Here is a 27,252-nt window from a genome sequence, read left to right as displayed (position 1 = left end):
GCCAAATGAACGCTGGGATAGGCCCCGGCACCCTCTGTGATCCAAAAAGTTAAGCAGCTTAGAAGTTGGATGACTGGATGGTTCTTTAAATGAACAAGTCAGGTATCCATAAACAATTTAAGGATCATTAGTCATTCTTTTAAGAGCAATTTAAAAGCTATTTTTTAAGAAACACGCATTGAAAGATACCTTCTTTCAGGGCATCACTCCAAATAATACTGTTTAAGTTGCACTCTGCATCTCTGTCTTTGAGCTTTTATAAGCTAGGCATTCATGATGTTTGATCTCTCTACATGTGAGATGATCTATGATATAAGCTATAGCTGTTTTTGTAAACATCACTATTTCCCCCATTTGTTCTTAGCAGACCATCACTGTAAACGATGACAAAATGTTGAATGTTAAATGGATGATGTAAGGGATAAAAAAGGCAATCATGTGTCAGTGGGAGGATTCACACATAGGTATAAAGCAACATGCCAAGAAGACAAATCTCCCAGTTCAGTACTACTAAACAACACAATTGGAACTATTTAAAGCTGGAACCAATTAATTAAAATTTATTAAAATGTATAACTCTATCTATAGGCAAAACATCACAGCACAGTACTGCTTTCCTGATAACAATGCTTCTTGCAGAAAGGAGGTGCGAACAGGCCCTGGGAATGTATTTTTGTTCATTTTTCTTTCATGCATATCTGTGTGCACGGTGTTTCTGAACCTGCTGGTGATCATCTCCGTCTCTCACTTCAAGCAGCTCCACACTCCCACCAACCTGCTCATCCTCTCTCTGGCTGTGGCAGATCTTCTCGTGGGTCTGTTTGTTATGCCTGTGAATATAATGCAATTGATTGACTCCTGTTGGTATCTTGGAAAAGTGGCATGTTCTATTTATCCATTAATCAATGGGGTCTCCTCATCAGCATCTCTCTGTAGCCTGGTTTTCATTGCAGTTGATCGATACATTGCTATCTGTGACCCTCTGCTTTATTCCACTAAAGTCACAGTTTGCAAAACCACATTGTTCATAATTCTAGGCTGGTCTTTTGCTATATTCTATGTCATTATATGTTTGCACTTCAACCATAATTTCCTTCAGTCTCAGACATCCACTCGGTGTCATGGAGAGTGTGTACTTGTCATTAGGTATTCCTGGGTGATCGCTGACCTAGTGGTTTCATTTATAGCTCCTTGCTCTGCTATACTGATCTTGTATTCAATCATTTTTCATGTGGCAAGACGTCAAGCGAAAGCTGTTCAAGCTGTGAGGAATGGTATCTCAAAGAAACCTAGAACTAAAGCTTCAAGCTCTTCTGAAGCCAAAGCAGCAAAAAAATTAGGCACTTTAATTTTCGTTTATCTTGCTTGCTGGATACCTTACTATTTAAGTTCTCTGACGGTTGAAAGTTTGACATCTCTGTCAATGGTGTGGGCTGTGTTTACCTGGCTAATATACATTAACTCCTCTGTCAACCCTCTAATGTATGCCATTTTCTATCCATGGTTCAGAGCATCAGCCAAGTATATTTTAACTTGTAAAATATGTTTTACAAGAATGTTTCAGTCCTCTTTGGATCATATATAGTTACTTGTTTTTTTTTTTGCATAAGTTGTCTATTTATTGCTCTCATCTGCAGACTGAAGACACAGCTCTTTATACAGCACTTAAGTGAGCGCCAAGTATATTGTATTGTGCTATGTTTAATTATGTTTCTTTTTTTCTAGGTATCAACATGGGCCTTTGGTTTTAGCAATATCTGAGCTCACGACTAGGTTTCTCTCTAACCTATTTGTAACTAGCAAAGATACTTTCTCTGAGTAGACAATAAAGCACTTTTTGTAAGTTGCTCTGGATAAAAGCGTCTGCTAAATGCTGTAAAAGTAAATGTAAATGTAAAACCTATTTCTGTATGTTCTAATGTATTATCCATGGCTTTTCCCATTTAGATATAGATGTGCAAATCTTGAGGTGCAGGCTCTATAATTCTTTTGAAATTATATCAGTACTTATAAGATAGCCACATAAAAAAAGATTCTTAGATTTATTTTAGAGCAAAATGCTACAAATGAATCTCAACTATGTAAGACGTGGCCAACACAGCAACAGAATTTTATGGCCAGTTTAAATGTAAAATACTGGGCAAGACTTTAGAACATTCAAAAGGACTTTGAAATTCTTTCAACAGAAGTTCAGATTATTGAAAGATTTTTTAAACTCCTTCTTAATGTCTAAGAAAAAGAATACAAAGATGAAAAAAGAAAAAGAAAATAACAAATAGTTGTCGCAGTTACAAAGACAGTTTTCTTACAAAGACAAGAAGACATAATTTTTTAAATGAAGTGTGGATGTACTTTGTACTCATTGCTTTGGAGAATACATCAAAACACAGAATGCTGTTATTTTTTTTTTTACTTAAAAGCCCTAACCGTGTCTATGAAGTACTTAGGTTAAAGTGGAGTGTAGAAATACCCAAGGTGTTCTATGCTTTTCTTTGTGAATTGGAACTGTATAAATATTCAGTAAAAAATCATTTTGAATAATTAAAAACTTATATTTGAATAACTTAAAAAATACTATATATGACTCAGTGGTTCAGTTGTGGCAATGAACCTATTGCTGAGTGAATATAAGGTGTTGTTGATGGATTGAATCTTCCCATACTTCTGTGGAAGCATTTTGGAAAGGAGACTGCAGACACAGTGGTAGAAGATTCAAATATGACTAGTGAATTCCAACATGATGTTTAAAAAGTTTAAAACATTCAACATCAGATCATGTTCAAAACATTGTCTTTAAGATGGATGCTGAAATGCTTGAAGTGCTTTTGGGGGTAGTGATGATGAGGCCGGGAACACTTTAGAAATGTCAGGGCTGTGGGATTGGGCTCTATACAGCTAGATAGCAATACATTCATGTAGACAATACAGGCTTGATTGATTGCTCTGTTTATTCATTTAATTTTATCTGCATATTTTGTTGTTTTTTCAGTGCAAATGTGGAAGAAATGCATTTGCATATTATTTTCTCATGGTCAGCATTCATAAAGCTACATGACAATTACATGAGCCTTTTAAGACAGCTGCCATAAACCTACATAAGCACTTACAAAGGCTTATTCCAATAAGTTTTCCTATTTACGAGATTCTACCTGGAGTGGGAGATCACAAGTGGAGAGCCAAACCCATTGGCCAACGCCAAAGGTTAGGGCATTGCACCTATTATGACCTGTGATGTTTTTCCTGGCCTATGTGATTGCCAAAAGGGAGGCACATGCCTTCTGCCAGACTCAATGATAGTGCCGTACATACTGGTCAGCAGCCGGGACCCCCCACCTCCCTCTGGCATTTGAAGGGCAACATACCCGAAGAGGAATGACAGAGTGTATTGTGGGTGCACTCCACCCAGGGCAGCTGCTCTGGCCAGGAGGAGGGGTTGTTGGCCATCAGGCAATGCAGCATCTGGCTCAGGTCTTGGTTCACTCTGGGTTCCAGCTTCTCTTCATTTTCCTGCTTCTTTTATAATATTCCCCAGGACATACTTCTCCGACAGCACACCCCAGCCTCCAGCCTGAAAAGAGCTCCATGTAGAGACAGGGAAGACAGAGAAATACACACACACACACACACACACATACACAAACAGAAGAGTACAGTGAAACCCATACCACAATAGCAAAAAGGAAGAAACAAAGGAGACCCATAACAGTGATCCATGATCACCAGGATAACTGTGTTGCCCTTTGATGGCAGTAGAGCCATCACAAAGTCTAAGACGATATGAGACCATGGACAGGCCAGAATAGGCAATGTATGAAACAGTCCTGGGAATCTGGATCTGGGTGTTTTGCTTCTTATGCACACCTCACAGGAAGCAAGTGGAAGAAGTAGCAGTGGAGAAACTCTAGGGTCCGGTTTACACCCTGATGCCCAGAGAATGGGAAGGAGTGCCCCCACTGCAGGACCTGCTGATGGACAGTCTTGGGGACATACTGATATCCAGGAGGTCCACCCTCAGGATCAGGCTCCTGATGGAGAGTCTCCCGGATAGAGTCCTCTAATCCAGAGTGGGCCCCATCCAGGATATGGGGAGCGGGTATGATGGCCTCTGGCAATGGGTCAGACCTTGGAGGCACCCATTGCCTGGACAAGGAATTGTGTTTGGTGATCTTTAAACATGGCCTGTACAACAACAGGAAGTGGAAGCAATTGAAAAACAGAGCTGTTGTATGTAAGCCTGTCCAGACCACAAAGGGGTGTTTAGCCCCCTCTAACCAGTGCCTCCACTCCTCAAGTGCTAGCTTGACAGCCAGAAGTCCCCTGTCTCCAGTACTGTAGTTTTGCTCTGCTGGGGTAAGCCTGTGTGAGTAAAAGACACAGGGGTAGAGTTTTTGTTGGGCCCCTGCCGTTGACACAGTGCCACTCCCACACCCACGTCAGATGCATCTATTTCAATGATAAAGGGGTCTTCCAGAGCAGGCATCTAAAAAACCAGTGGTGACATGAGATGTGCCTTTAGGTCATCAAAGGCTTTCTGTGCCTCTGAGGTCCAGCGATAGGGACCTGGGGTCTTCTGGGTTAGAGCGGTAAGGGGTACTGCCATGGTGCTAAAATTTTGCACAAACCTCAGAAAAGACCTGCTGAAGAGAGGAGGGGTGGGGCCAGTAAACCACAGCCTTGATCTTCACTCTATCCATATGGAGAGTGCCCTTGGACACCACAAACCCAGAGAATGAGACAGTCTCAGTGTAGAACACAGGCTTCTTAAACCTAACAAAGAGATGGTTCTTGAGCAACCAACGGTAGATGAGTACATTGTCGAGGTAAATGTATACATATCTGTCCAGAGCCTCTCTCAACACCTCATTTATGAAGAGCTGGAAGACCGTGGGCGCATTCATGAGGCCAAAGGGCATTACAAGTAGCGAGTAATGCCCTTTGGGCATTTTAGCACCATGGCAGTACCCCTTACCGTTCTAACCCAGAAGACTCCAGGTCCCTATCGCTGGACCTCAGAGGGGCCCAACCAAAACTCTATCCCTGTGTCTTTTACTCACACACCAAGGGGGTGATGAAAGCCATCTTCCGTTCATCCCCCTGCCTTATGCGGATCAAGTTGTAAGTGCTGTGCAAGTCCAACTTAGTGATACTGGAGGCTTGCTGCGGTGCTTCAAAGGCTGTTTGCATAAAGGGCAAGGGGGTAGCGGTGTCTCAACATGATGGCATTGAGCCCCCAGTAATTAATGTAGGAGCACAGCCCCCCCGTTCTTCTTGCCGATAAAAAAGAACCCTGCCCTGGCGAAGATGGTGAAGATGATGGCTGAATAAAGCCTGACTCTAGGGCCTCCTGTATGTATGCATCCATAGTGGTGCACTCAGTGAGACAGAGTGTGGTGCCAGGGAGGAGATTGATTGCACACTCAAAAGCCTTGTGATTGTACAAAACCTGGGCCCTGTCTTTACTGACCACCTTCAGAGGTCCCAGTATTCTTTGGGGACCTGTGAGAGGTTGGGTACAGTGGAGCCCCGGGGGCACTCATGTCTTGGAGGCTGACCCTAACACCCTCAAGCAAGTGCCCTGGCAACGCGGATTACTCCTGTAAGCTACGGTTGCTGTTTGGCATCATCATTAAAGTCTAGCTAAAATAATCGTGGCAGTGTAGAGCTTTTGCATGCTTTTGTCACCTTTAACACAGTCCCAAATTACCATGGCTTCATGCTTAGCAAGTTCTTTTCACTTCTTGCCAAACCTTGCCACAACAAACCTGATGATCCTGAGCTTTCTGGTGATTCCCGAACTTTCGCACAAACATATTTCACTAGGCAAGCTTCCATGCTGGCCAGTGCCCTGGAGCTAATGGAGTGCATGCATGGGCCCGTGGCCCAAGCTACTAGAGTGCATGGGCCCTGAACTAATAAAGTGCATGCATAGGTCAATGAGGTAATTGAGTGCATGAATGGGCCTGTGGCCCTAAACTAATGGAATCCATGTATGGGACCATGGCCCTATGCTAACGGAATGCACGTAAGGGCCTGTGGCCCTGAACTAATGGAATTCGTGTATGGGTCTGTGGCCCTACACTGACGGAATGCATGTATGAGCTCATGGCCCTACACTAACAGAGTGCATGTAGGGGCCCATGGCCTGATGCTAACAGAGTCCATGTATGGGCCTATGGCTGTACGCTGATAGAGTGCATGTATGGGCCGGTGGTGGACCTGTGCTAATGGACGTACATGTATGGTCCCATGGCCATATGCAAATGGGAGTACATGTGTGGGCCTGTGGTCCTACGGTAAAGGAAGTACATGTATGGGCCCAGCTGAGGGAATGCTTGTAATGAGCCTGTGACCCCAAGCTTAATTAGTTAATTCAATGGGCCTCTGGCCCCTAGTGAATGAGGTAAATGCAGTGGGCCTGTGGCCCCTGGTCAATGGAGTGAATGCATCAAGCCTGTGGCTCTAGCTCATGAACAAATGCAGTGGACCTACAGGCCAACTAATGAGGAAATGCAATGAGCATATTTAATACAAACATCAGTCACTCTTTGCACTGACAGTGTTCACAATGGGCTTGAATGATGTAACGAGCACCCCACATGTTTCGCATAACAGCAACAAAACAATAGGCCGGAGGCCCCAGGTGTATGTCTGTACGCATCAATTACTCTGTACAGAAGCATAAAACACACTGGGTCCTAGTTTACGAAATCCAGTCTCTGTAACCCACCTTTCAGCCAACCTCTCTATGACATGCGCTATACTAATATGTTTAAATGCAATCCTGTTAGTAATATCCCTTATGTTAATTTTTAGGCTATTTGATCCAGTTATGGGCGATTTCAGTGGGAATTTCTGTTTATTTCCTTATATTCTTTGGAGGTAGTCTCTGCCTCTTACACCTTGATCCATCAGGATCTACAAGGGTCTTGACGCACCACGCCCTGGACCAGGGACTGGGCCTATGCCAAAGAGGCTTTAATTTCTACTGAATTTTTATGCAACAAGCATGACAACTGCCACTCATTTATGTCAGTTGCCATGAAATGCTTATGTAATTGTCTTATATATGCTTATGAACAGTGACTTAAAGCATGGTCTCTCAACCTGTGGGCGACGGACCACCAGTGTTTCTTGAAGCACCCTCTAGTGGTCTGTGGGTCTGTACTCAGGGTGAGGCAGTAGTTTGTACTGGGCTAGTAACTTCATTTGAAGTCATCAAAAGAGGAAACAAGATTAAATTAATCATTAAACATATAAGGATTAAACACGTTCCAATTATAACCAGTATAAATATTAATACATACGTACAAATAAAAATGTTGCAGCGGCTAATTATTTGTCATCAGTTTGAGACAAGGCAGCCGTGTGTGCATGCCAGAGTTGAAGAAGCTCTTCAGAGTGCTTTTACCTGCCTTGTTTGGTGAGGGCCATCAGGCCTTTTCTTTAGTTCACTTCATTTTGACATGTGTGAACATTCCATCTGTACTTGGGTCTGCATCAAACAGCTGAATCAGCAAAAAACATGGGTCTCAGTCCGCTTCCAAACAAACCCTGGTTCAGTTCACTGCTGAGGGAAATGTGTTCTGTGATGAAACTAGGGAGTCCATTAATAGAGCTTGCTTTCCTTCTCTTCTAGGTCGTACATCTGACTATTTAAAACTCTTTATCATCTCTCTTGTCATTCTAGCAGCACCAGCAGCAGCTGATAGAAATGACAGACAAGCCATACAATAATAGCAAAGACCCGCGTTTGATTTTGGCTCATTGATGGCGAGCATCAGCAACCTGAGTGGTTAAATTCAAATGAATAAATCAATCCCAAAGAAGCACATATCAAGTAAGGTTTGTCAGTATTGCTGATTGTGACAATGCTAATCCAAAAGCCCAGTGAGAGGAGTGTGTGGCTTGGCGCTTTCAAATAAATCACAAAAACCTTCAAAAATAAAGACTCATCCCAAGACCAAAAAATTACTTGTGGCAATTCCAGTGGAATATTTTCAGTGAAAACACAATGGACTACAAGTCCAAATCACAGCCCACACCTACCTTGTACATTTCTACCCCCCTCCCCCTTTTTTTTGTAATATCAATGCAAGCTTTTTTTTTTACGGTATGATTTTTAACATAACTGTAATTTTGGTTTTATGTGTCAGCACATTGGAAAAAAATGGCATTAAAAAAGCTGATTTTGGTTTCCCTGTGGGCCAGTATGCTTTGTGTGTATAAACAGGTGGGCCTTGGGGTGGAAAAAGGTTGAGAAGCCCTGACCTAGAGTAAAGTGTTACTAAGAATTATTGTAAACATCTCCATCTCCATACTTTAGGTATCACTATGTGTATTACACTGTATGTAATAATGTGTTTTTGAATATTAGATAAGTAAATGATGTAATGACAAACTAGCCACTCACAGGTTAGTGGGATGGTTCATACTGAAGTATAAAGAGACATGCCAGAAGGCAGATCTTTCAGTTCAGTATTACTGAACATTACAGTTGGATCAGTTCCAGTTGGCAGATTTGTGTCTATTCCAGATGAATAACTCAGACTACGGCCAAAACATCACAGTTCAATACTGCTTTCCTGACAACAACTCATCTTGCAGAAAGGAGGTGCGAACAGGCCCTGGGAACGTATTTTTGTTCATTTTTCTCTCATGCATATCTGTGTGCACTGTGTTTCTGAACCTGCTGGTGATCATCTCCATCTCTCACTTCAAGCAGCTCCACACACCAACCAACCTGCTCATCCTCTCTCTGGCTGTGGCGGATCTTCTCGTGGGACTGTTTGTTATGCCTGTGAATATAATGCAATTAATAGACTCCTGCTGGTATCTTGGAAAACTAGCATGCTGGATTTATCCAGTAATCAATGATCTCTCATTGTTAGCATCTCTCTATAGCCTGGTTTTCATTGCAGTTGATCGGTACATTGCTATCTGTGACCCTCTACTTTATTCTACCAAAATGACAGTTTGTAAAACCATATTGGTTGTAATTCTAGGCTGGTCTTTTGCCTTATTCTACGTCACCATATGTTTCTACTTTAATGACCATTTCCTTCAGTCTCAGATATCCACCCAGTGTTATGGAGAGTGTGTCCTGGTCATAAACTATTCTTGGGTAATCATTGACCTAGCATTTTCATTTCTAGTCCCTTGCTCTATTATACTGATCTTGTATTCAGTCATTTTTAATGTGGCAAGGCATCAAGCTAAAGCGGTTAGAGCTGTGATAAATGGTGTCTCAAACAAACATATAGCCAAAGTTTCAGGCTCTTCTGAAGCCAAAGCAGCAAAAAAATTAGGCACTTTAATATTTATTTATCTTGCTTGCTGGATACCTTACTATTTAAGCTCTCTCTCACTCAAAAGCTTGACATCTCTGTCAATGGTATGGACTGTGTTGGGCTGGCTAATATACATTAACTCCTCCATTAATCCAATTATGTATGCCATTTTCTATCCATGGTTCAGAAAATCAGTTAAGTATATTGTAACTTGTACAATATTGGAATCCTCGTCAGCAAGGTTTAATTTATCTAAGGTTTAAGGTTTATCATTTATCTGAGCATGTGTAACTCAAGGCTGAATTCAGCAGACAATGCTGAGACCACTTCACTCTCATGCCTAGAAACTCTGATTATTTTGTTTGTATCATACAGTAAACTAGACAGCATTGTAGAAATGTATTTTCTAAAATTGAATATCATATTTTCTTCAGTCTGAAGCTGTGGATCATGTATAACTGTTTTTGTTTTTCTTACATGCCTTCATTTCTTGTCATGATAATTGTCTTTAATTGCTGTTATTAGTCGAGTCTGTTATTATATATAGATATCATGTTTAAACCTTTTTCTGCTTGCTCTATAATTCTGTTGAAATTGTCTGCTAAAAGTATAGTGACCCTTTACTCTGAAGGTTGCTGGTGGGTACATTTTCCATCGTTGACTACAGCAGTTCTCCTCAAGTTCACTGGGTCCTTATTTGATTGATAGCATTATGTTCAGATCTGGTCATTATAATATCTTAATATGGTGAAACCCACACCTAAGAACAGCTTTGTAAGCTCCAGTAAAATAAATCAACTGAAAGGGGAAAAAAAGTTCATAAATGGCCTGAAGTTTTACATGATGGTTACAAATAACTCTTCCACATTAATTAACATATATTGCTGTGGTCATTTAGTAGCATCATAGAGTGTAACCAGTTCTTCTGACCGATTCATTTGTGGCAGTTTTGCTCTATATATTTGTCAATACTAATGAAAAATATCTAGTCACTGAATTGATCACATAGTGTGTTTTCTTACAAAAAACATTGTATTAATAAAGTGTAGATGTACTGTGCACTCGTTGCTTTAGACAATGCATTAAAAAAGTGCTGCTATTATTATTTGTAAACCTAAACATGTCTAAAAATACCGAAATACATAAACAATCTTTCATCTAACAGCTATTCTGAGTTCCATTTTCTTAATGCCGGAAGAGGCTGCTGATTATCAAGGGCACACAATTAGGGGCATTTGAGGTGAAGGTGAATCTTTGACTAAGCAAATACAGGCCCAAATTACAGCATAGATACATGTAACAATGCTGTTTTTTGACCTTCTGATGTTCTATTAGTTCATTCTCCTGTGGCTATTCAATAAACCCAGTTCTTGCCTTCTACTTTCCTTAAAGACTTCGAATAAACGCCCTGCACTCAAGGTAGTGTTACACCATGAGTTTTTGGTACTGGTGTGCTGCAGTTGTGCAATAGGTCAGCACATCAGTGCCACTATGTTGTGGTATAACACAGCCTCAAGTATGTTATTATGATTATAGTACTGTTATATTATTGATTTTTATTTTTAGTTGTTGTTTGAGTTCCACAAATGATCTATACAAAGGAAATTTTGCTAAGCAATACATTTCAGAAATTAGATTACAACAGAAAGTATAGCAGCAGGGGGGCCCACTGCTCCACAGTACTGAGCAGATGTGAAGCAGAGTAATCCATGGTGACCACCAAACCTACTGAACCAGGTTCATAGCCCAGCACAACAAGGCAATGTAACCACATGTATACAGCTTCACACTACTGTAAGAACAATGATTTGCAACTATTATAATAATTGTTAGTTTGAATAAGCTGTGAATGTTTTAGTCACCAAGGCTGCTGTTAAATAAAGAAAGTTATTAGAGTGACGTATGTAAAGGGGGTGGAGTTAAAAGAGGGAGAGAGGGTGTGTAGAAGAAGCAGGGAAGAATTGTTATGGTTTTCTCTCAGACCTGCAGTAACGAGTAGCCGAAGCAGTTGTGTTTCTGCATTAAAAGTGGCCTTCACTCTTCTTTGTTTCCTCGTCCTCGTTACCCATCGCCGACCGAACTAACCCACAGCCCCGAGTCTCGGTAAGACCGTGAAGAAACGAAACTTAAAGTTTTACACTACCAACAACAACTTTATTCACATTGACATTATTCTGTGTTCAAAGTGTCTTTGACTGCAAATACTGTCCTTCCAGTAGTGCTTCACGCATGACCATGCCTCCCACACATCCAAAGCCAGTACTGGCACACAGTCATCCTCCTGGGTCACTGGGGGGTTCTGGAGCTCATCCCAGTGCTTATGTAAATAAAAGGCTATGAAGTTTAGAGGGATCCCTGCTGTGCTGTGATAGAAGTGCACCAACTCCAGATTCTGATACGACAAAAGGCAAAGATGGATATCTGAGAATGGGGCCAGTAGTGAAAGCAGTTTTAAGTGTGGAAAAGGCCTCGTCTGCCTCAGAACACTAACATAACTTTTTCAGGGCTCTTTTAAGAAGAGCAGTAAGGGTGTGGCAATAAAAACTGAAGTTCCGAATTAATCTAAAATAAAAGTTAGCAAAACCTAAAAATCTTTGTAGTTCCTTCAATGATGTGGTGACAGGCCAGTGAACCACAGCCTCTACCTTGTGGTCATCCATGACAACCCCAGTAGCACTAATTGCATAACCCAGAAGAAGAAACGGTCTGTAAGTGGAATTCATATTTTTCTCCTTTCACAAACAGTTGATTGTCTAGTAACCTGCTAGGTACTTGGCCAATATGCAGAATTTGTGTGACTAGATCAGGGGAATATACCAGGACATCATCGATATGTGCTGTAACAAACTTCCCAATCATGTCACATAGGATGTTGTTCATAAAAGATTGAAAGACAGTGAGGCATCAGAGAGGCTGAAAGGCATGACCAGGCACTCGTGGTGACATCTAGAGGTCACAAACATGGTCTTCCATTCATCTCCTTCACTGATTCTTATCAAATTGTCGGCACTGCTGAGGTCTAATTTGGTGAAAAAAAGGCTCCTCTGAGCTGTTCAAGGGTGAAAGGGATGAACGAAAGCAGATATACAAATTTCTTGGTGTCAATATTGAGTTAATTACCGGATGAAATTTCCTTAAGCTCCTGAGTCAATCAAGGCTGGTTAAACCAGAGAAGAATTCTGGCAGTCAATGGTTACGGGCAACATGAAAGATTTTAAAACCAAACCCTTAGTGGGAACAGCCACCCCATAAGCACGTGGAGTAGCCTCCATGCATTTTCCTGGGGTTGGCACCTTATGCTTGTGTATGCAAGCCTGACAGTCACATAACACATGACCTGTAGCACCGCAATAGAGACACAAGCCCCCATGGAGATGAAGTCTTTCTTTCTTTGACAGCCTTGACAATTCGCATTGCATAGGATCAGAAGATGTGTGTTGAACTGGAACTGCAACAGGAATTGAAACTGGAACTGGAGCTGAATCGGGAACTGGAACTTCGACTGGAACCAAGGTAGAGTTCAAACTGGAGCCAGAGCTGGAGCTGGTTGGACTTCTGAGTGGTGGCACTACTCTTTGCGTAGAACATTTTTGTACACGTTTCTCCAGACAAATTGACATAGAAATTAGCTGATCTAACATCAGTTCATCATCTCTGCAAGCCATTTACGTTAACATGTCAGAATGAAGTCTGTTACAAAAAGCATTTAACAAAGCAGACTTGTTCCAAACCCCACCAACTGCTATGGTGCAGAAATCCAAAGCATAAGCAGCCACTGTTCAATTACCTTGACAAAGCTTGAACAGTAGGTCACCACTAGGGCGACCCCCATGAGGGTGTTCAAAAACAGAGCCAAATTTAGTTAAAAACAACTTATTTTCATACGATTTATTCTTAACAGTACTCCAGACTGCTGCAGCTTAAGACTTATCAGACAAACAGGCAAACCACAAATGCTACTTTAACCTGGTCTGAGCTCAGGGGTGAATAGTTGAAAAACACGGAACACTGTAGCAAAAGTCCACTATATTTCTCAGAAGTTCCACCAAATTTATCAGGCTTACTAACAGGAAAAGTGCTAAGCCTAGTGATAGATACATCTTTAACATCAGTGATAATGTCAGATTTGAGCCTGTGACACAGAGCTAACAGAGTGTACATATGGGCCCGTGGCTTTACATTAATGGACTGCATATATATATGGGCCTGTGGCCTGATGGCAATAGAATGTGCTGTATCATTTCACCCCAGAAAGTGTTATGACAAAAGATAAGGTGTCAAGAAAAACCTCAGTTATGTCAGTTATGACAACTTGACATTGAAATCGATGAATGCAGCTGGTATGAAAACTGCCACATGATGAAATAAGGCTTTTTAAATATCTAAGTAGATTTATGTAAGTTGCCGTGAAATGCTTATGTAATTTTCATAAATATGCTTGCGAAAGGAGGCTGAGAGTGAAGTGTTACCAGGTATTACTATAAACACCTACAACTCACCTGTTCGTGGGTGATACTGTAATATGCTGTGTATTACATTGTGTGTAATAATGTGTTTTTAATATTAGATAAGTAAATGATGTAATGACAAACTAGCCACTCACATGTCAGTGGGAGGATTCATACTTAGGTATAAAGAGACATGCCAGGAAGCAGATGTCCCAATTCAGTATTACTGAACAGTACAGTTGGATCAGTTCCAGTTGGCAGATTTGTGTCAATTGCAGATGAATAACTCAGACCACGAGCAAAACATCACAGTTCAATACTGCTTTCCTGATAACAACTCATCTTGCATAAAGGAGGTGCGAACAGGCCCTGGAAACATATTTTTGTTCTTTTTTCTCTCATGTATATCTGTGTTCACTGTGTTTCTGAACCTGCTGGTGATCATCTCCATCTCTCACTTCAAGCAGCTCCACACTCCCACCAACCTGCTCATCCTCTCTCTGGCTGTGGCGGATCTTCTCGTGGGTCTGTTTGTTATGCCTGTGAATATAATGCAATTGATAGACTCCTGTTGGTATCTTGGACAAATAGCATGCTGGATTTATCCAATAATCAATGAGGTCTCATTGTTAGCATCTCTCTATAGCTTGATTTTCATTGCAGTTGATCGGTATGTTGCTATCTGTGACCCTCTACTTTATTCTACTAAAATGACAGTTTGTAAAACCATATTGGTTGTAATTCTAGGCTGGTCTTTTGCCTTATTCTACATCATCATATTTTTCTACTTTAATGGCCATTTCCTTCAGTCTCAGATATCCACCCAGTGTTATGGAGAGTGTGCCCTGGTCATAAACTATTCTTGGGTAATCACTGACCTAGTATTGACATTTTTAGCTCCTTGCTCTATTATACTGATCTTGTATTCAGTCATTTTTCATGTGGCAAGGCATCAAGCTAAAGCGGTTAGAGCTGTGATAAATGGTGCTTCAAACACACATGAAGCCAAAGTTTCAAGTGCTTCTGAAACCAAAGCAGCAAAAAAATTAGGCACTTTAATTTTCATTTATCTTGCTTGCTGGATACCTTACTATTTCAGTTCTTTCTCAGTTGAAAGCTTGACATCTCTGTCAATGGTGTGGACTGTGTTTAGCTGGCTCATATACATTAACTCTTCTATAAATCCATTCATGTATGCCATTTTCTATTCGTGGTTTAGAAAATCAGCTAAATATATTGTAACTTGTAGAATATTGGAATCCTCGTCAGCAAGGTTTAATTTATCTAGGGCTTAAGGTTTAGAATTTATCTGAGCATGTTTACATTTAACTCAAGGCTGAATTCAGCTGACAATGCCAAAACCACTTCACTATTATTGGATACTTTCAGGACAGTCTAATGGATGCCTAGAAACTCTGGTTATTTTGTTTGTATCCTACAGTAAACTAGGCAGCTTTGTAGAAATGTATCATATTTTCTTCACTCTGATGCTGTGGATCATGTATACCTATTTCTACATGCTTTCATTTCTTGTCATGTTACTTTACTTTAATTGCTGTTAGTTATGACGCCTCTTATTATATACAGATATCATGTTTAAATCTTGGTCTGCTTGCTCTATAATTCTGTTGAAATTGTCTGCTACAAGTATAGTGACCCCTTACTCTGAAAGTTGCTGGTGGGTACATTTTCCATTGACTACAGCAGTTCTCCTCAAATTCACTGGGCCCTTACTTGATTGATAGAATTATGCTCGCATTTGGTCATTATTTCTTAATATGGTGAAACCCACACCTAAGAACAGCTTCATAAACTCCAGTAAAAGAAATCAACTGAAAGAAAAAAAAAAAGTTTATAAATGGCCTAAGGTTTTACATGATGGTTACAATTAACTCTTCCACGTTAATTAAAATCTATTGCTGTGGTCATTTAGTAGTACTATAGAGTTTAAACAGTTCTTCTCACATGATCCATTTGTAGCAGTTTTGCTCTAAATATTTGTCAATACTAATGACAAATATTTAGTGACTGAAATGATCACATAGTGTGTTTTCTTACAAAAACATTTGATTGTATTAATAAAGTGTGGATGTACTGTGTGCTCATTGCTTTAGACAATGCATTAAAAGGGGCTGTTATCATTTATAACCCTAAACCTGTCTATACAGAAATACATAAACATTTCAAGTGTCCTGTGCTTTTTCAGTCTTTCATCTGTCCACAGTGAATCCAAACTGTTTAAAACAGCTATTCTGAGTTCCATTTTCTTAATGCTGGAAGAGGGTGCTGATAATTAAGGGCACACAATTAGGGGCATTTGAGGTGAAGGTGAATCTCTGACTAAGCAAATACAGGCCCACATTCAAGGATAGATACCTGTAACAATTATGTTTATTGACCTATAGATGTTATATCAGTTAATTCCCCTGCAGCTATTCCATAAACCCAGTGCTTGCAGTCTACTATCCTTAAAGACTTCGAGTAATCGCACTGCACTCCAGATAGTGTTATACCATGAGTTTGTGGTACTGGCGTGCACACTAGTGGCACTATCTTGTGGTATAATGCAATCTCAAGTATGTTTTTGTGATTATAGTACTGTTATATTATTAGGGTTCAAGCAATGCGTAGAACCCTTTTGGAATTGTCAAGATTTTATTATTCTTTTTTTTCCCTGAAATGGAACACACAGACGTAAGTCCAAGAAACACCAAACTTGGTCAATAGGTAGTAGTCCCTCCCAATACTCAGGTGCACAAAATCAGCCCAATCGGCCATAAGGGGGTGCTATTGCACAGGCCAATGAGATTATCCCCATGTAATTGGTGTCAAAAAATTCAGAAGAGCCTGAATAATTATCAATAATTATCAAAAAACATTTTAAATTTTCTAAACAACATGGCTGCCATGTGCAAATGAACCTTTCTGAAGAAATTCAAAATAATTCAGAATTAATTTAAAATTTGGTAACTCAACAATCTTCAGCCAAAAAATGTGAAACTTGACAGGCATAATCGGCAGAAGATTCTGAGGCAGCCTATACATTTTTATGCGCAAATGTTATTAGGGGGCGGAGTTAATGCTGCATGGCTGTTTCTCAGCATCCATACATCCAATCAAGCTGAAACTTTGCATGTACCACCTGTTCACCAGACTATGAGGACAATTTGATTCATTGAAGTATATGGTTGCACAACTGCATTGTGTAATTGTTAACTGTTTGAAAACCATACTTTTCTAACTCTTTGGCCTCTCTAGGTAAATAATTATCAAAAACATGTTGAGTTTTATACTCAGTGTGGTATGCAAAAATCAACTAATTACTGCGGCCATTGTATTGCTAGCTTGACTTGCTATAACTCATCAGTCATTGGTCAGGTAATCTCCAATCTTTAAGGACTTTCACAGATTGAGACTTCAATGATTTTCCAATTTTCTTCTAGATTAGCCATTAGGGGGGCGCTTTAGCACTCAAAAACACTTAGAAATCAATAAAAATGCTATTACAATGTTATTACAAGGTCAAGAGATAAACAATTGGTGCCATAAGACTCAGTTCACTCAATTGAACAACTTTCTTATTACATGTTATGTCAGAAATTGTACTGCTTGTCTGGTATTTTGGCTCATTCATTGAAAGACTACATTATACAAAGACTTATTATACAAAGGTCAAAAGGTCAATCTGAACGAAACTTGGTACCGTCTTTGGATATCGTCCCTGATCAATATTCATACCATGTTGAGGCCTTTTGACAAATTCTGACCCACTTTCACTGAGCTCCTCTACACCTAAAGGGCCCCTTATGAGTGCATTGGGCCTCATTATGGCCTACATCAAATCAAAGAGTTAAATATAGAACCAATCCACTTGGCAAGTGCTACTATGTGACAAATGCTGCCATTAGTCATGTAGTTTTGACATCTATGTTGACAACCTTTTGGATGTTCTACAAACCAGTGTAGATCAGTACATATGAATGTAAACCTACATTGTGTTTAAAGACCTCTGCTCGCTGGTTATGGCAACTGAAGTCCTTTTGGTGAACTGACTTCATTTCAGTTCTATTCACTCTGCCTATAAATAAGACCCAAACAGCTTGAGGCCTTTTTAGGCCTAATGGGCTAAACCAGAGCAATTGGAGTTAACCCCCCGCAGACACAAAGAGAACATGCAAACTCCACATAGAAAAGACCCTGGTCATCCAGCTGGTGAATCAGACCCTTCTTGAGTCCAAAAAGCAATGTCCAAAAATCAGGATCAAAACAGAAAGTACAACAATACTGGAAGGGCAAGGCAAAAGGCAAGGTTGATAAATAAACAAGGCAAGCGTCATACATGATACAGCATGATACTTCACAAATAAGCTAAGCTAAAGCCCATGCTTATACACTAAACTAACAAGCACTTAGAACAAAGAGCATGTATAGGTGATCAGTAGTTAGGTGAGGCAGACCAGTGTAGAGTCATGTGAAGGAAATCAGAGGTCATGTGATCCCTCCCAATCAATAAGGTATTGCAGTTCCCCTCCACACCACCTGGAGTCCAGCACCTCATGAACAGTGTACACTAGTTAGCTGTTCACCTCCAAACGAGTATGTGGGGGCCACGTTGGGCGACGCCTCATCCAGCAGACCCAGAACTACAGGCTTGAGGAGGGACATGAAAAGAGGGTGAGATATGATACTGAGCAGGCAAGTCAAGTAAATTCATTAATTTGTTTAACAATCTGGAACAGACCAATGTACTTAGGGTGCAATTTCTTACAACCCTCCCCAAACCCGAGATCCCGAGTCGATAACCACACCCAATCTCCAGGCTGGAAGGAGGGGGTTTCTACACAGTAGTGATCAGCTTGCTCCTTACTCTGCTGTAGAGCTGTCTTGATTCTGCAGTGAGTCTCCAACCAGACCTCCTCACTCTGCCTTATCCAGTCATCCTCGTTGGGCACATCAGAGGGCGTGGTGGTTTGGGGGCCAAAGGAGGCTGATAGTCCAAAACACACTGATAAAGGGTTAGTCCTGTGGCTGAACAGATGACAAAGTTTAAGGCCATCTCAGCCCACACCAAGTACTTAGACCAATCTGACTGATTATTGAAACAATAGAGTTAGGGTTCATAGGGATCACCAACAGACTCCTCCTTGTCATCTTGATGTATGCAGGACAGGGCTTGGGCTTTGGAATTACAAGTACTGGAACCAAATGAAATGTTAAACTGAAAATGTGATAAAAAGAGTGACTACCGAGCTTGACAGGGATTAAGGCATTTCTGGGTCATGGGGGGAGCTGGAGCCTATAACATGCAAACTCCACACAGAAACGACCCTGATCACCCGGCCGGGAATCGAACCCAGGGCATTCTTGCTGTGAGGCAACAGCACTACCCACTGCGCCACTGTGCTGCCCCTGGATTAAGGAGTTTAGCTGACCATAAATATTCTATGTTTTTGTGATCTGTAAGGACAAGAAAGAGATGTTGAGCTCCCTCCAGTGGTTCTCTGTCTCCTATACTGTAATTACATTCTGCAGGTTTAATTACAATCCACTACATTTCTTGGGGGTTCCATCAAATGTATTGAGTTTACTAACAGGAAAAAGGCTAGTGTTGGAACTAGTAGACTTGGGAGCATTATCAGTCAGATGTTGAATGTGGCTAGACAGATCTTTAATACTCTTGCTCCCCCATTGTGATTTTAAGTCACCGATAGACTGAGTGAAGCCGACGAGAAGCTGATGGTGTTGTCCCAGGAGCTGAGACCTGTGTGTCAACAGCCTGTTGGACACTGTTGAGGTCTGCAGTGTGCATGACGGTAAAGTATTCTGTCAGGCTCGGACAGAAATCAGATGCTCGCGGACCACACTTAAGTAAAATGGGTTTATTAACAAAGGGAGAATCCAAAATCAAGGTCAGCCGTTCCAAAGTCAAAAGCAAAAACACAAAAGTGGTAACCATGAGGGCAGTCTGAAAAACCATATCCGAAACAATCAGAAACAAGATCAAACCAGAAAGTACAACAATACTGGAAGGGCAAGGCAAAGCCAAGGTCAATAAACAAACAAGGCATGGGTGATACACGATACAGCAATCAGACAGAATCGAAGGCTCAGTAAGGCTCTGTAAACAAAGGCAATACTTCGCAAATAAGCTAAGCTAAAGCCCAGGCTTATAAACTAAACTAGCAAGCACATAGAACAAGGAACAGGTGTAGGTGATCAGTAGTCAGTAGTAGTGACAGAGTCACAGGTCACTGTGGCCTTATCCTTACCAGGTTCTTTACACTTCTCACAAAGACGCAACAAACTCGATGGTCCAGAGATTCTGGAATCACTAGACCCATTTCTTACAGTGTAATGAATACAATAGTTCAGAGCTGTTGCATGCATAAATATTTTCACACTGTCACACTGCGTTAGACAAGATTTCAGCCATTGTCACCATGCTGGCCTGTACCTCTGAGCTAATAGAATGCAAGCATGGGACTGTGGTACCAAGATAATAAAGTGCATGCATGGGCCTGTGGACCTAAGCTGAGTACATGAATAGGCTCATGGCTTAAGCTAATAGAGTGTATGAATGTATACCTGACTATTTAAGTTCTCTCTCGGTTGAAAGCTTGACATCTCTGTCAATGGTGTGGACTGTGTTGGGCTGGCTAATATACATTAATTCCTCCATTAATCCTTTTATGCATGTCATTTTTTATCCAAGGTTTAGAGAATCAGCAAAACATGTTCCAACTGTTTTTGTGGCATGGAAAAAAGATTCACAGCACTCTCAGCACTTTGGGGTGTGTGCTGAGTCCACTACTGTTCTTTGTCATGTTATTTTGTTGCCAATATGAACTCCACCATGTATCAGTTGCAGGTCATTCACCTGAGGAAAGAAAATTTGGGTGGTTCTGTGGTGGTAATGTAATTAGAGCATTAGCAGCTTTAAAAGTTGACCTTTTCAGAGGTTCTGTTCACTCTATGTAAAATCATTAACTATTTTATTAGCTAAACCTCCACCACCCTCATCTATCCTCAGCTGGCCAAAACTTATACTGAGGCTCTTTCAAGTATAAGTTTCGAGCGGCTTCCCAAGAACTATACTGCCTCATACCATTTAACTGTGAATCACTTTTATTGTGATTTTTTGTTGTGTTTTTGTTTTATTTTCTGTTGTCTATCATGGAATGTAGTCCAAAAGTAGTTTGATATTTAGCCACTAAATTCCCTTTTATTGAAGCATCCTTGGTGTGAGCGTTTCTCTCCCTTGCCCTGGTCTGTAGACTTCAAATAAATCCGGGTTATCCCACACCCTTATCTAAGTTCTAGCAATAATAACATTAAAATTGCAAAACCTGTTACAGATTGGCGGCCAACGCAGGGCCTGGTGATCTTTGCATCCGCCATTGTTCATGCGATAGTAACGCAATGTTAGCTTAACCCTTTGTTAGCTTTGCCTGCTGCTACCGTAAGCAAGGTCCCTTGTTATTATAGCCTAGCATTAACTTTGGGTAACCATAGCATCCCCTTTCTCCTCAGACTTTGGGAAACTACCTTGCTTAAATTTTCCGATTTGGACGTGAGCTATTGTGTTTTGTTGACTGTTATTTGTTTAACATTAGTCTGAACAAGCTTGTTATTTGCCAAGATTTTGCACTACTGTAGGCACCGCCATGTGCCCAGTGTTTGTTTAAAGAGGTACTGTACAGTCGATTGTGCCACTGTGCGCCTTATTATTGCATGCATTATCCTTAAGAAGGCCTTAGTGTATTCTGGTCACATGCTACCGCCCACTACACACCGAATTGCGGACTTAATCGGCTGCGAGACTCCAGCAATCGACTCCCTTTCAGAACCTCCTGTCGTCTTTGAGTTGTAGGGTCGCTACCTACCCAGAGACAGTCACTTTGGTGAAAAGGGGGCATTGTATGCTTGCATTTAGTTCTGACAGTGAGATTCCTGTCCGTTAAAATAGGCAAGCTTAGATACTGCTTAGCTCAGTATCTCTATCATAAGTATAATTAACTGTTTGTGAAACTCCAGCTGCAAAGGTCAGAGTGTATGCTGATTGCAGTAGTTCTCTAGTGAGCTCTGGGCTCAAATTATTGTGCGTGGTCGAAGTTAATTCGTGTGGCAAAGTGCCACGGAGGCTGGGGTCTGTGATTCCCAGTATTTGTTGAATAAGTTGCTATCTAGTGTTTGAATCAGTGCATGGCAAACACAAGTGCTCTTTGGCGCCCCCAGCTGTCCGATTCAGCGTATTGCAGATAGAGGTGCTCCCTGGCATTAGATTTAATGCACTGTAAGTGGAAGTTAATCTCGCATCATCTCCTCATAAAAGATTAATGGAAGGAACTTGTGTGTGTGCTGAGCACTGTCGAGAATAAACTGAGAATCACAACTTAAGTACAGAAGTGAGTTGAGTCGGATGAGACTTAAGTTGGGACTCTGTTGTTGTCTTTCTAATATGGATTGATTCTGTGTTACCTTGTTTGTGGTTCGATAAACACTCTTTTAGCTGTGATTTCACTGAACAGTGCTTTACCTATTTTATTATAAGGCTTTGGATCTGTGCCTTTGTCAAAATTGTGCTGTCCCTTGTTTATAGACATCTAGTGAAGTTGGCTTTGGTGTTGGCTGTTCACTGTTTTCACTTTGTATTCTCTAACCACTGGAGTAACTGTGTTTCCTTTTGTGAGAACCCCTGTCTGCTCTGTCCCTGACTGCTATTTATTGTCTCTACACCGCCTTAAATAATTGTGTGAGTTAGATATAATTGAATAAACTTTATAATACCCTCAGGTACTCATACGTAGGCTTAGCTTATTGTTACGTCCCGCTTTACAGCGAGACCATAATATTCTATTGAATCCACAGGTTACAGTATTCGCATTTAGTTTACTCAGCCACTACTGGTAACCATTCTAACATTTCATAAGTAGAGCTTATCAGGTCAAATTGCTGTAGCATTCACTGGCAGCATCTACTAGTTGTGGCTTCCTCCAGGTCCACCGTTGCGGCTTGTCTGTCTTGTGGTGCTCGGGTCCCTTGGCCTGCGTGGCTCTGCTCTGACACTGTATGTGCTCCCATTGCTGGGGTCTCTCAATTTGGTAGCTCATTTTACCTGGCTCTGGTCCTTGCTGAGGGCAACCTAAAGGTGCACTGCCAACAGTGCCTCCTTTAAACAGCTTCCAGCTGGGACTCAGCAACGTGGGTCTTTATCCACTAAATTTTGAGTCTCCCCCTTTAGGAGTTGTTGTCCATTGGTAGGAGGTTCTCAATCCTGGGTTTATTGCACCTGGACCTGGTCTCATTTGAGCCTGACCCCTGAGGGTGGGCCAGTTGGATTCAGTAACATGGGTCTTTATTCCCTGATTTTGAGTTCTCTCCCCTTTTGGGCCAAACCACCTGGAGAGACCCTCCCTTCGAGTTATTGCACCGGTCACCCCAAGGTAAACACCAATACGAGTGACACCTCATTAGGTTGCCCAATTCTGATACAGCCCAAGAGGTCTTTACCTGTCAGTCTGGGGTCCCACTCACCCGGTGCTCCACCAACCTAGAGTTACTCACTGCCAGATTATATTGGTCCTGGGAGGGGAGTGCTGTTGGATTGTATGGCTGGAATTGTGGCATTGAGGCAGTCACAGTGGTGATTCTCATGGTGAGACTATAACCTTTACTGGTGATAGTTGTTAAATTTTCTGCTGGCTGAGATAAAATAAAGCCCTCGTAAATCCAAAGTCTTGGATTTAACACGCACGCAGTACTGCTGGACGTCCAACTAATAGCTAAACGGTACCAAAGCAGTTATAGACCGGTGCTTGATTTAAGTAATAGACGCCCATTGTCTTCGAACCAGCTGCCAGGGAGCATTACTAGTAAATTACAATCCATAGCAATAAACATAACTAAAGACCAGGTGCCAAATCACACAACCATGATTCCTAATACTGGTGCATTCGCCCTTGGAAAACTAGCGATGGACCTTAAAGTCCACCTTGAGGCTAATGATCAACAGAGTGGAGAATATGCTGACACTGTATGCAAAATAGCCATCACAGCTCTAGCTCAACTCACATCTACTCACAAAGAGTTAAAAAATGTCCACAAGCAGGCTGCAGCCGCCTCTCGGGCGAGCCAAAAACAATTAGAAGAGAAAGCAATGTTCACATAAAGAGCTGAGGAATTAGCCCACCTCCTCTCTGCATATGAGCAAAATTTAGACGATGCTAAAATACAAGTTGCAAAACAAGATCAGGAAGTCATCAAAACCCACAAACTCCTTAGCCAAGCTCTCACTGAAAAAGGACGGTTAAGAGCCGAACACCAAAGAACCAGATGTCAGGGGCAACAGTGTTCTCCGTCCTGGATGTGAAAAATTCCTTCTGGCAGATACGCCTTGATAAGAAATAAGTGAGGTATTTCAGCGCTCCATGGAACACCTGTTTGCAGGTCAACCATGCTCAGTCATCATTGAAGACATCATTGTTGGAGGCCGTGGAGTAGCTGAACATGATGCCAACTTGAGGAGAGTGCTTGAACGTGCAAGAGAGGTCAATCTTAGGCTAAACCCCGATAAATGGACCAAGTAGGCTACGTAGGGCACATTTTTACAAGCGAAGGCCTAAAAGCAAATCCCTCTAAAACTGTGGCAATCAAGTCACTCCTGTCCAGCCCACCGGTACTGGCATAAAATGATGTCAAGGAGCCAGTCACACTTACCTGTGACGCGTCATGCCATGGACTAGGAACCGCATGCGTGCCCGCCTGGAAGAACTCAGAAGGCACACAGCAGAGGACAGTGTTCTACAAACCCTCAGTGCTGTCATCCAATGAGGTTGGCCCCCAAGAAGAAGCCAGCTCCAGCCCACCATCAGTCTCTTTTCCCTTACAGAGATGAACTCACAGTGGAGGAAAGGATCATCATGAAAGGTCACAAGGCAGTCATTCCCCAATCTCTGCACAAAGACTACATTAACATTGTGCACAAAGGCCACCCAGGCATTGAAGCAACCAAGCGCAGGACTAGAAGCATCATCTTTTGGCCAACGATGTCAACAACCATCACTGAGGAGTTGCTTTCATGTGCAGTGTGCAATAGCACCAAGTCTCGCCAGCAAAAAGAACCTCTTCAGCTTCATGCAATTCCAGACCCTCCATGGTCCATAGTGGCCACAGACATATTTGAGTGGCGTGGCAAGCACTACAAAGTGATTGTGGATTCATATTCCGGATGGTTTGAAATCGACCTTCTCCGTGACATGACATCATCAAGTGTGATCTCCAAATTGAAGAGACACTTCTCTGTCCACGGTTCACCACACACCCTCTTCTCTGACAATGCCAGACAATACACCAGTCAGAATTTCAAAAATTTTGCCAAACAATGGGATTTCGTTCATTCCACCAGCAGCCCAGAGTTTCCCCAGTCAAACGGGCTAGTGGAGAGAGCAGTCCGCAGTGCCAAGCAGCTGATGGAGAAATCTCACAGAGATGGAACTGATGTTTTCCTCAATCCTCTGAACCTTAGAAACATTCCCCATGACACAACATTAGGCTCACCCACTGAACGTCTGATGTCACGTCAGACACGCACAGCCATTCCGGTGTGTACCAAACTATTGGAACCAGCCCCAAAGATCACCCAGCAAGTCAGTGCACAGCTTCTCAACAAAAGACTCACCCTAAAGCGTCAATATGATGAGTCAAGCCACCCACTACAGCCTTTAGCAGAGGGACAAGTGGTCTGTATACAGACCCCTAAAGGATATGACCAACTTGGGACTGTAAAGGAGATAAGCAAGGAGCCGCACTCCTACATCATCCAGTCCATTGGGAAGACATACAGGAGGAATCGCCATCACATCCTTCCTGTTGCAGAGCCAGTGCCGCCAGCACAGCTCTGTGCAGAGACCACAGTCCAACATGAACTGTGACAGTCTGAAGCAGAGGATGATCCCCTCCCTTCGCAAACTGTGCCGCATGGCAGTTTTCCAAAACAATAAAGACCCCAAACACGCCTCCAAGATGACAACTGCCTTGCTGAAGGTAAAGCTGGAAAAGTATATAGTCTCCAGACCTAAACCCAACTGAGTACCTGTAGGGCATCCTCAAGCGGAAGAAGGAGGAGTGCAAGGTGTCTAACATCCACCAGCTCCATGATGTCATCATGGAGGAGTGGAAGAGGATTCCAGTAGCAACCTGTGCAGCTCTGGTGAATTCCATGCCCAAGAGGGTTAAGGCAGTGCTAGATAATAATGGTGGTCACACAAAATATTCACACTTTGAGCACAATTTGGACATGTTCACTGTGAGGTGTTCTCACTTGTGTTGCCAGCTATTTAGCCATTAATGGCTGTGTGTTGAGTTTCTTTCAGAGGGCAGTAAATCTATACTGCTATACAAGCTGTACACTACTTTAAGTTATATCCAAGTTTCATTTCTATAGTGTTGTCCCATGAAAAGATATAATAAAGTATTTGCAGAAATGTGAGGGGTGTACCCACTTTTGTGAGATACTGCATATGGGCCCATGTCCTGATTGCAGTGGAATCCATGTATGGGTCTATGGCCTTATGCTAACAGAGTGCATGTATAGGCCCATGGCCTTACACTAAAGGAGTGCATGTATGTGCCCGTGGTCCTACCTTAATGGAGTCTATATATGAGCCTGTGGCCCTAAACTAATGTAATGCATGTATGGGTCCGTGGCTTTAAACAAATGGAATCCATGTATAAAATCCTAGCTAGGATTCAAATTTCTTCATTTACTCTTGCCCCCTAAATCTTTCTTGTAGAACTTTTTAAATTTGGCCTTTAAGTAAAATAAGCAGTTTTAGCAATTGGATTTTCGGCAAACAAAACTCCTGCTTAATGGAGTCACATTTCCTGTGTATCTGTGTTCACTGTGTTTCTGAACCTGTTAGTGATCATCTCCATCTCTCACTTCAAGCAGCTCCACACTCCAACCAACCTGCTCATCCTCTCTCTGGCTATGGCGGATGGTGCCATGAGAAATTGCTGAAGAATTGTACACAATATTCAATTCTAATTGGAAAATTACATTTATGAAGGGAACAACTTGGGCTAGAAATGTTTTCAGGATTTAAATGCCCAGCAGAGAAATTTTAGCATGATATGTGAAACAAACCCCAGAGGAAAGAAGAGATGAACTGTGAAAAGGATACAATGCCACTAAAATGCAGTGTCATAATGTGCTGTATCATTTCACCCTGTAAGTGTTATGACAAAAGATAAGGTGTCAAGAAAAACCTCAGTTATGTCAGTTATGACAACTTAACATTGAAATTGATGAATGCAGCTGGTATGAAAACTGCCACATGATGAAATAAGGCTTTTTAAATATCCAAGTAGATTTATGTAAGTTGCCGTGAAATGCTTATGTAATTTTCATAAATATGCTTGCGAAAAGAGACTGAGAGTGAAGTGTTACCAGGTATTACCAGGTATTACTATAAACACCTACAACTCACTCACCTAATATGCTGTGTATTACATTGTGC

The 27,252-nt window shown here is 41.6% G+C and overlaps 4 protein-coding genes across 4 annotated transcripts in view; all 4 read left to right on the top strand.

Moving 5' to 3' along the window:
- The first annotated feature begins 559 nt into the window (after positions 1 to 559).
- On the top strand, positions 560 to 1,585 carry LOC118825045 (trace amine-associated receptor 13c-like). Its single transcript, XM_036595544.1, has one exon. The coding sequence runs from the start codon at positions 569 to 571 to the stop codon at positions 1,583 to 1,585; it is 1,017 nt and encodes a 338-aa protein (XP_036451437.1). The 5' UTR covers positions 560 to 568.
- Positions 1,586 to 8,533: 6,948 nt separating this feature from the next.
- Positions 8,534 to 9,550, top strand: LOC118825044 (trace amine-associated receptor 6-like). Its single transcript, XM_036595543.1, has 2 exons — positions 8,534 to 8,611; positions 8,723 to 9,550. Exons 1-2 carry the CDS (start codon positions 8,534 to 8,536, stop codon positions 9,548 to 9,550), a joined length of 906 nt encoding a protein of 301 aa, XP_036451436.1.
- Positions 9,551 to 14,013: 4,463 nt separating this feature from the next.
- On the top strand, positions 14,014 to 15,030 carry LOC118825042 (trace amine-associated receptor 13c-like). The gene is made up of 2 exons (XM_036595540.1): positions 14,014 to 14,091; positions 14,203 to 15,030. The coding sequence occupies exons 1-2, from the start codon at positions 14,014 to 14,016 to the stop codon at positions 15,028 to 15,030; spliced, it is 906 nt and encodes a 301-aa protein (XP_036451433.1).
- Positions 15,031 to 21,506: 6,476 nt separating this feature from the next.
- Positions 21,507 to 27,252, top strand: part of LOC118825041 (trace amine-associated receptor 9-like) — an 11,360-nt gene continuing 5,614 nt past the window's right edge. The window contains exons 1-2 of the mRNA XM_036595539.1: positions 21,507 to 21,601; positions 22,733 to 22,769. Of these exons, the coding sequence (XP_036451432.1) occupies positions 21,507 to 21,601; positions 22,733 to 22,769 (132 nt within the window). The remainder of the gene's footprint in view (positions 21,602 to 22,732; positions 22,770 to 27,252) is intronic.

Source organism: Colossoma macropomum, unplaced genomic scaffold (assembly GCF_904425465.1).
Source record: "Colossoma macropomum unplaced genomic scaffold, Colossoma_macropomum, whole genome shotgun sequence".
NCBI lineage: Eukaryota > Metazoa > Chordata > Actinopteri > Characiformes > Serrasalmidae > Colossoma > Colossoma macropomum.
Note: the sequence above shows the minus strand (reverse complement) of the source record. Positions and strands in the feature narration are given on the sequence as shown.

Bases quoted from the DNA above. Each gene is read 5' to 3' on its own strand.
- LOC118825044 (XM_036595543.1), top strand. From the start codon at position 8,534: ATGAATAACTCAGACTACGGCCAAAACATCACAGTTCAATACTGCTTT. The intron at 8,612-8,722 runs GTGCGAACAGGC...CACTTCAAGCAG, and splicing joins ACTCATCTTGCAGAAAGGAG to CTCCACACACCAACCAACCT.
- LOC118825042 (XM_036595540.1), top strand. From the start codon at position 14,014: ATGAATAACTCAGACCACGAGCAAAACATCACAGTTCAATACTGCTTT. The intron at 14,092-14,202 runs GTGCGAACAGGC...CACTTCAAGCAG, and splicing joins ACTCATCTTGCATAAAGGAG to CTCCACACTCCCACCAACCT.
- LOC118825045 (XM_036595544.1), top strand. From the start codon at position 569: ATGTATAACTCTATCTATAGGCAAAACATCACAGCACAGTACTGCTTT.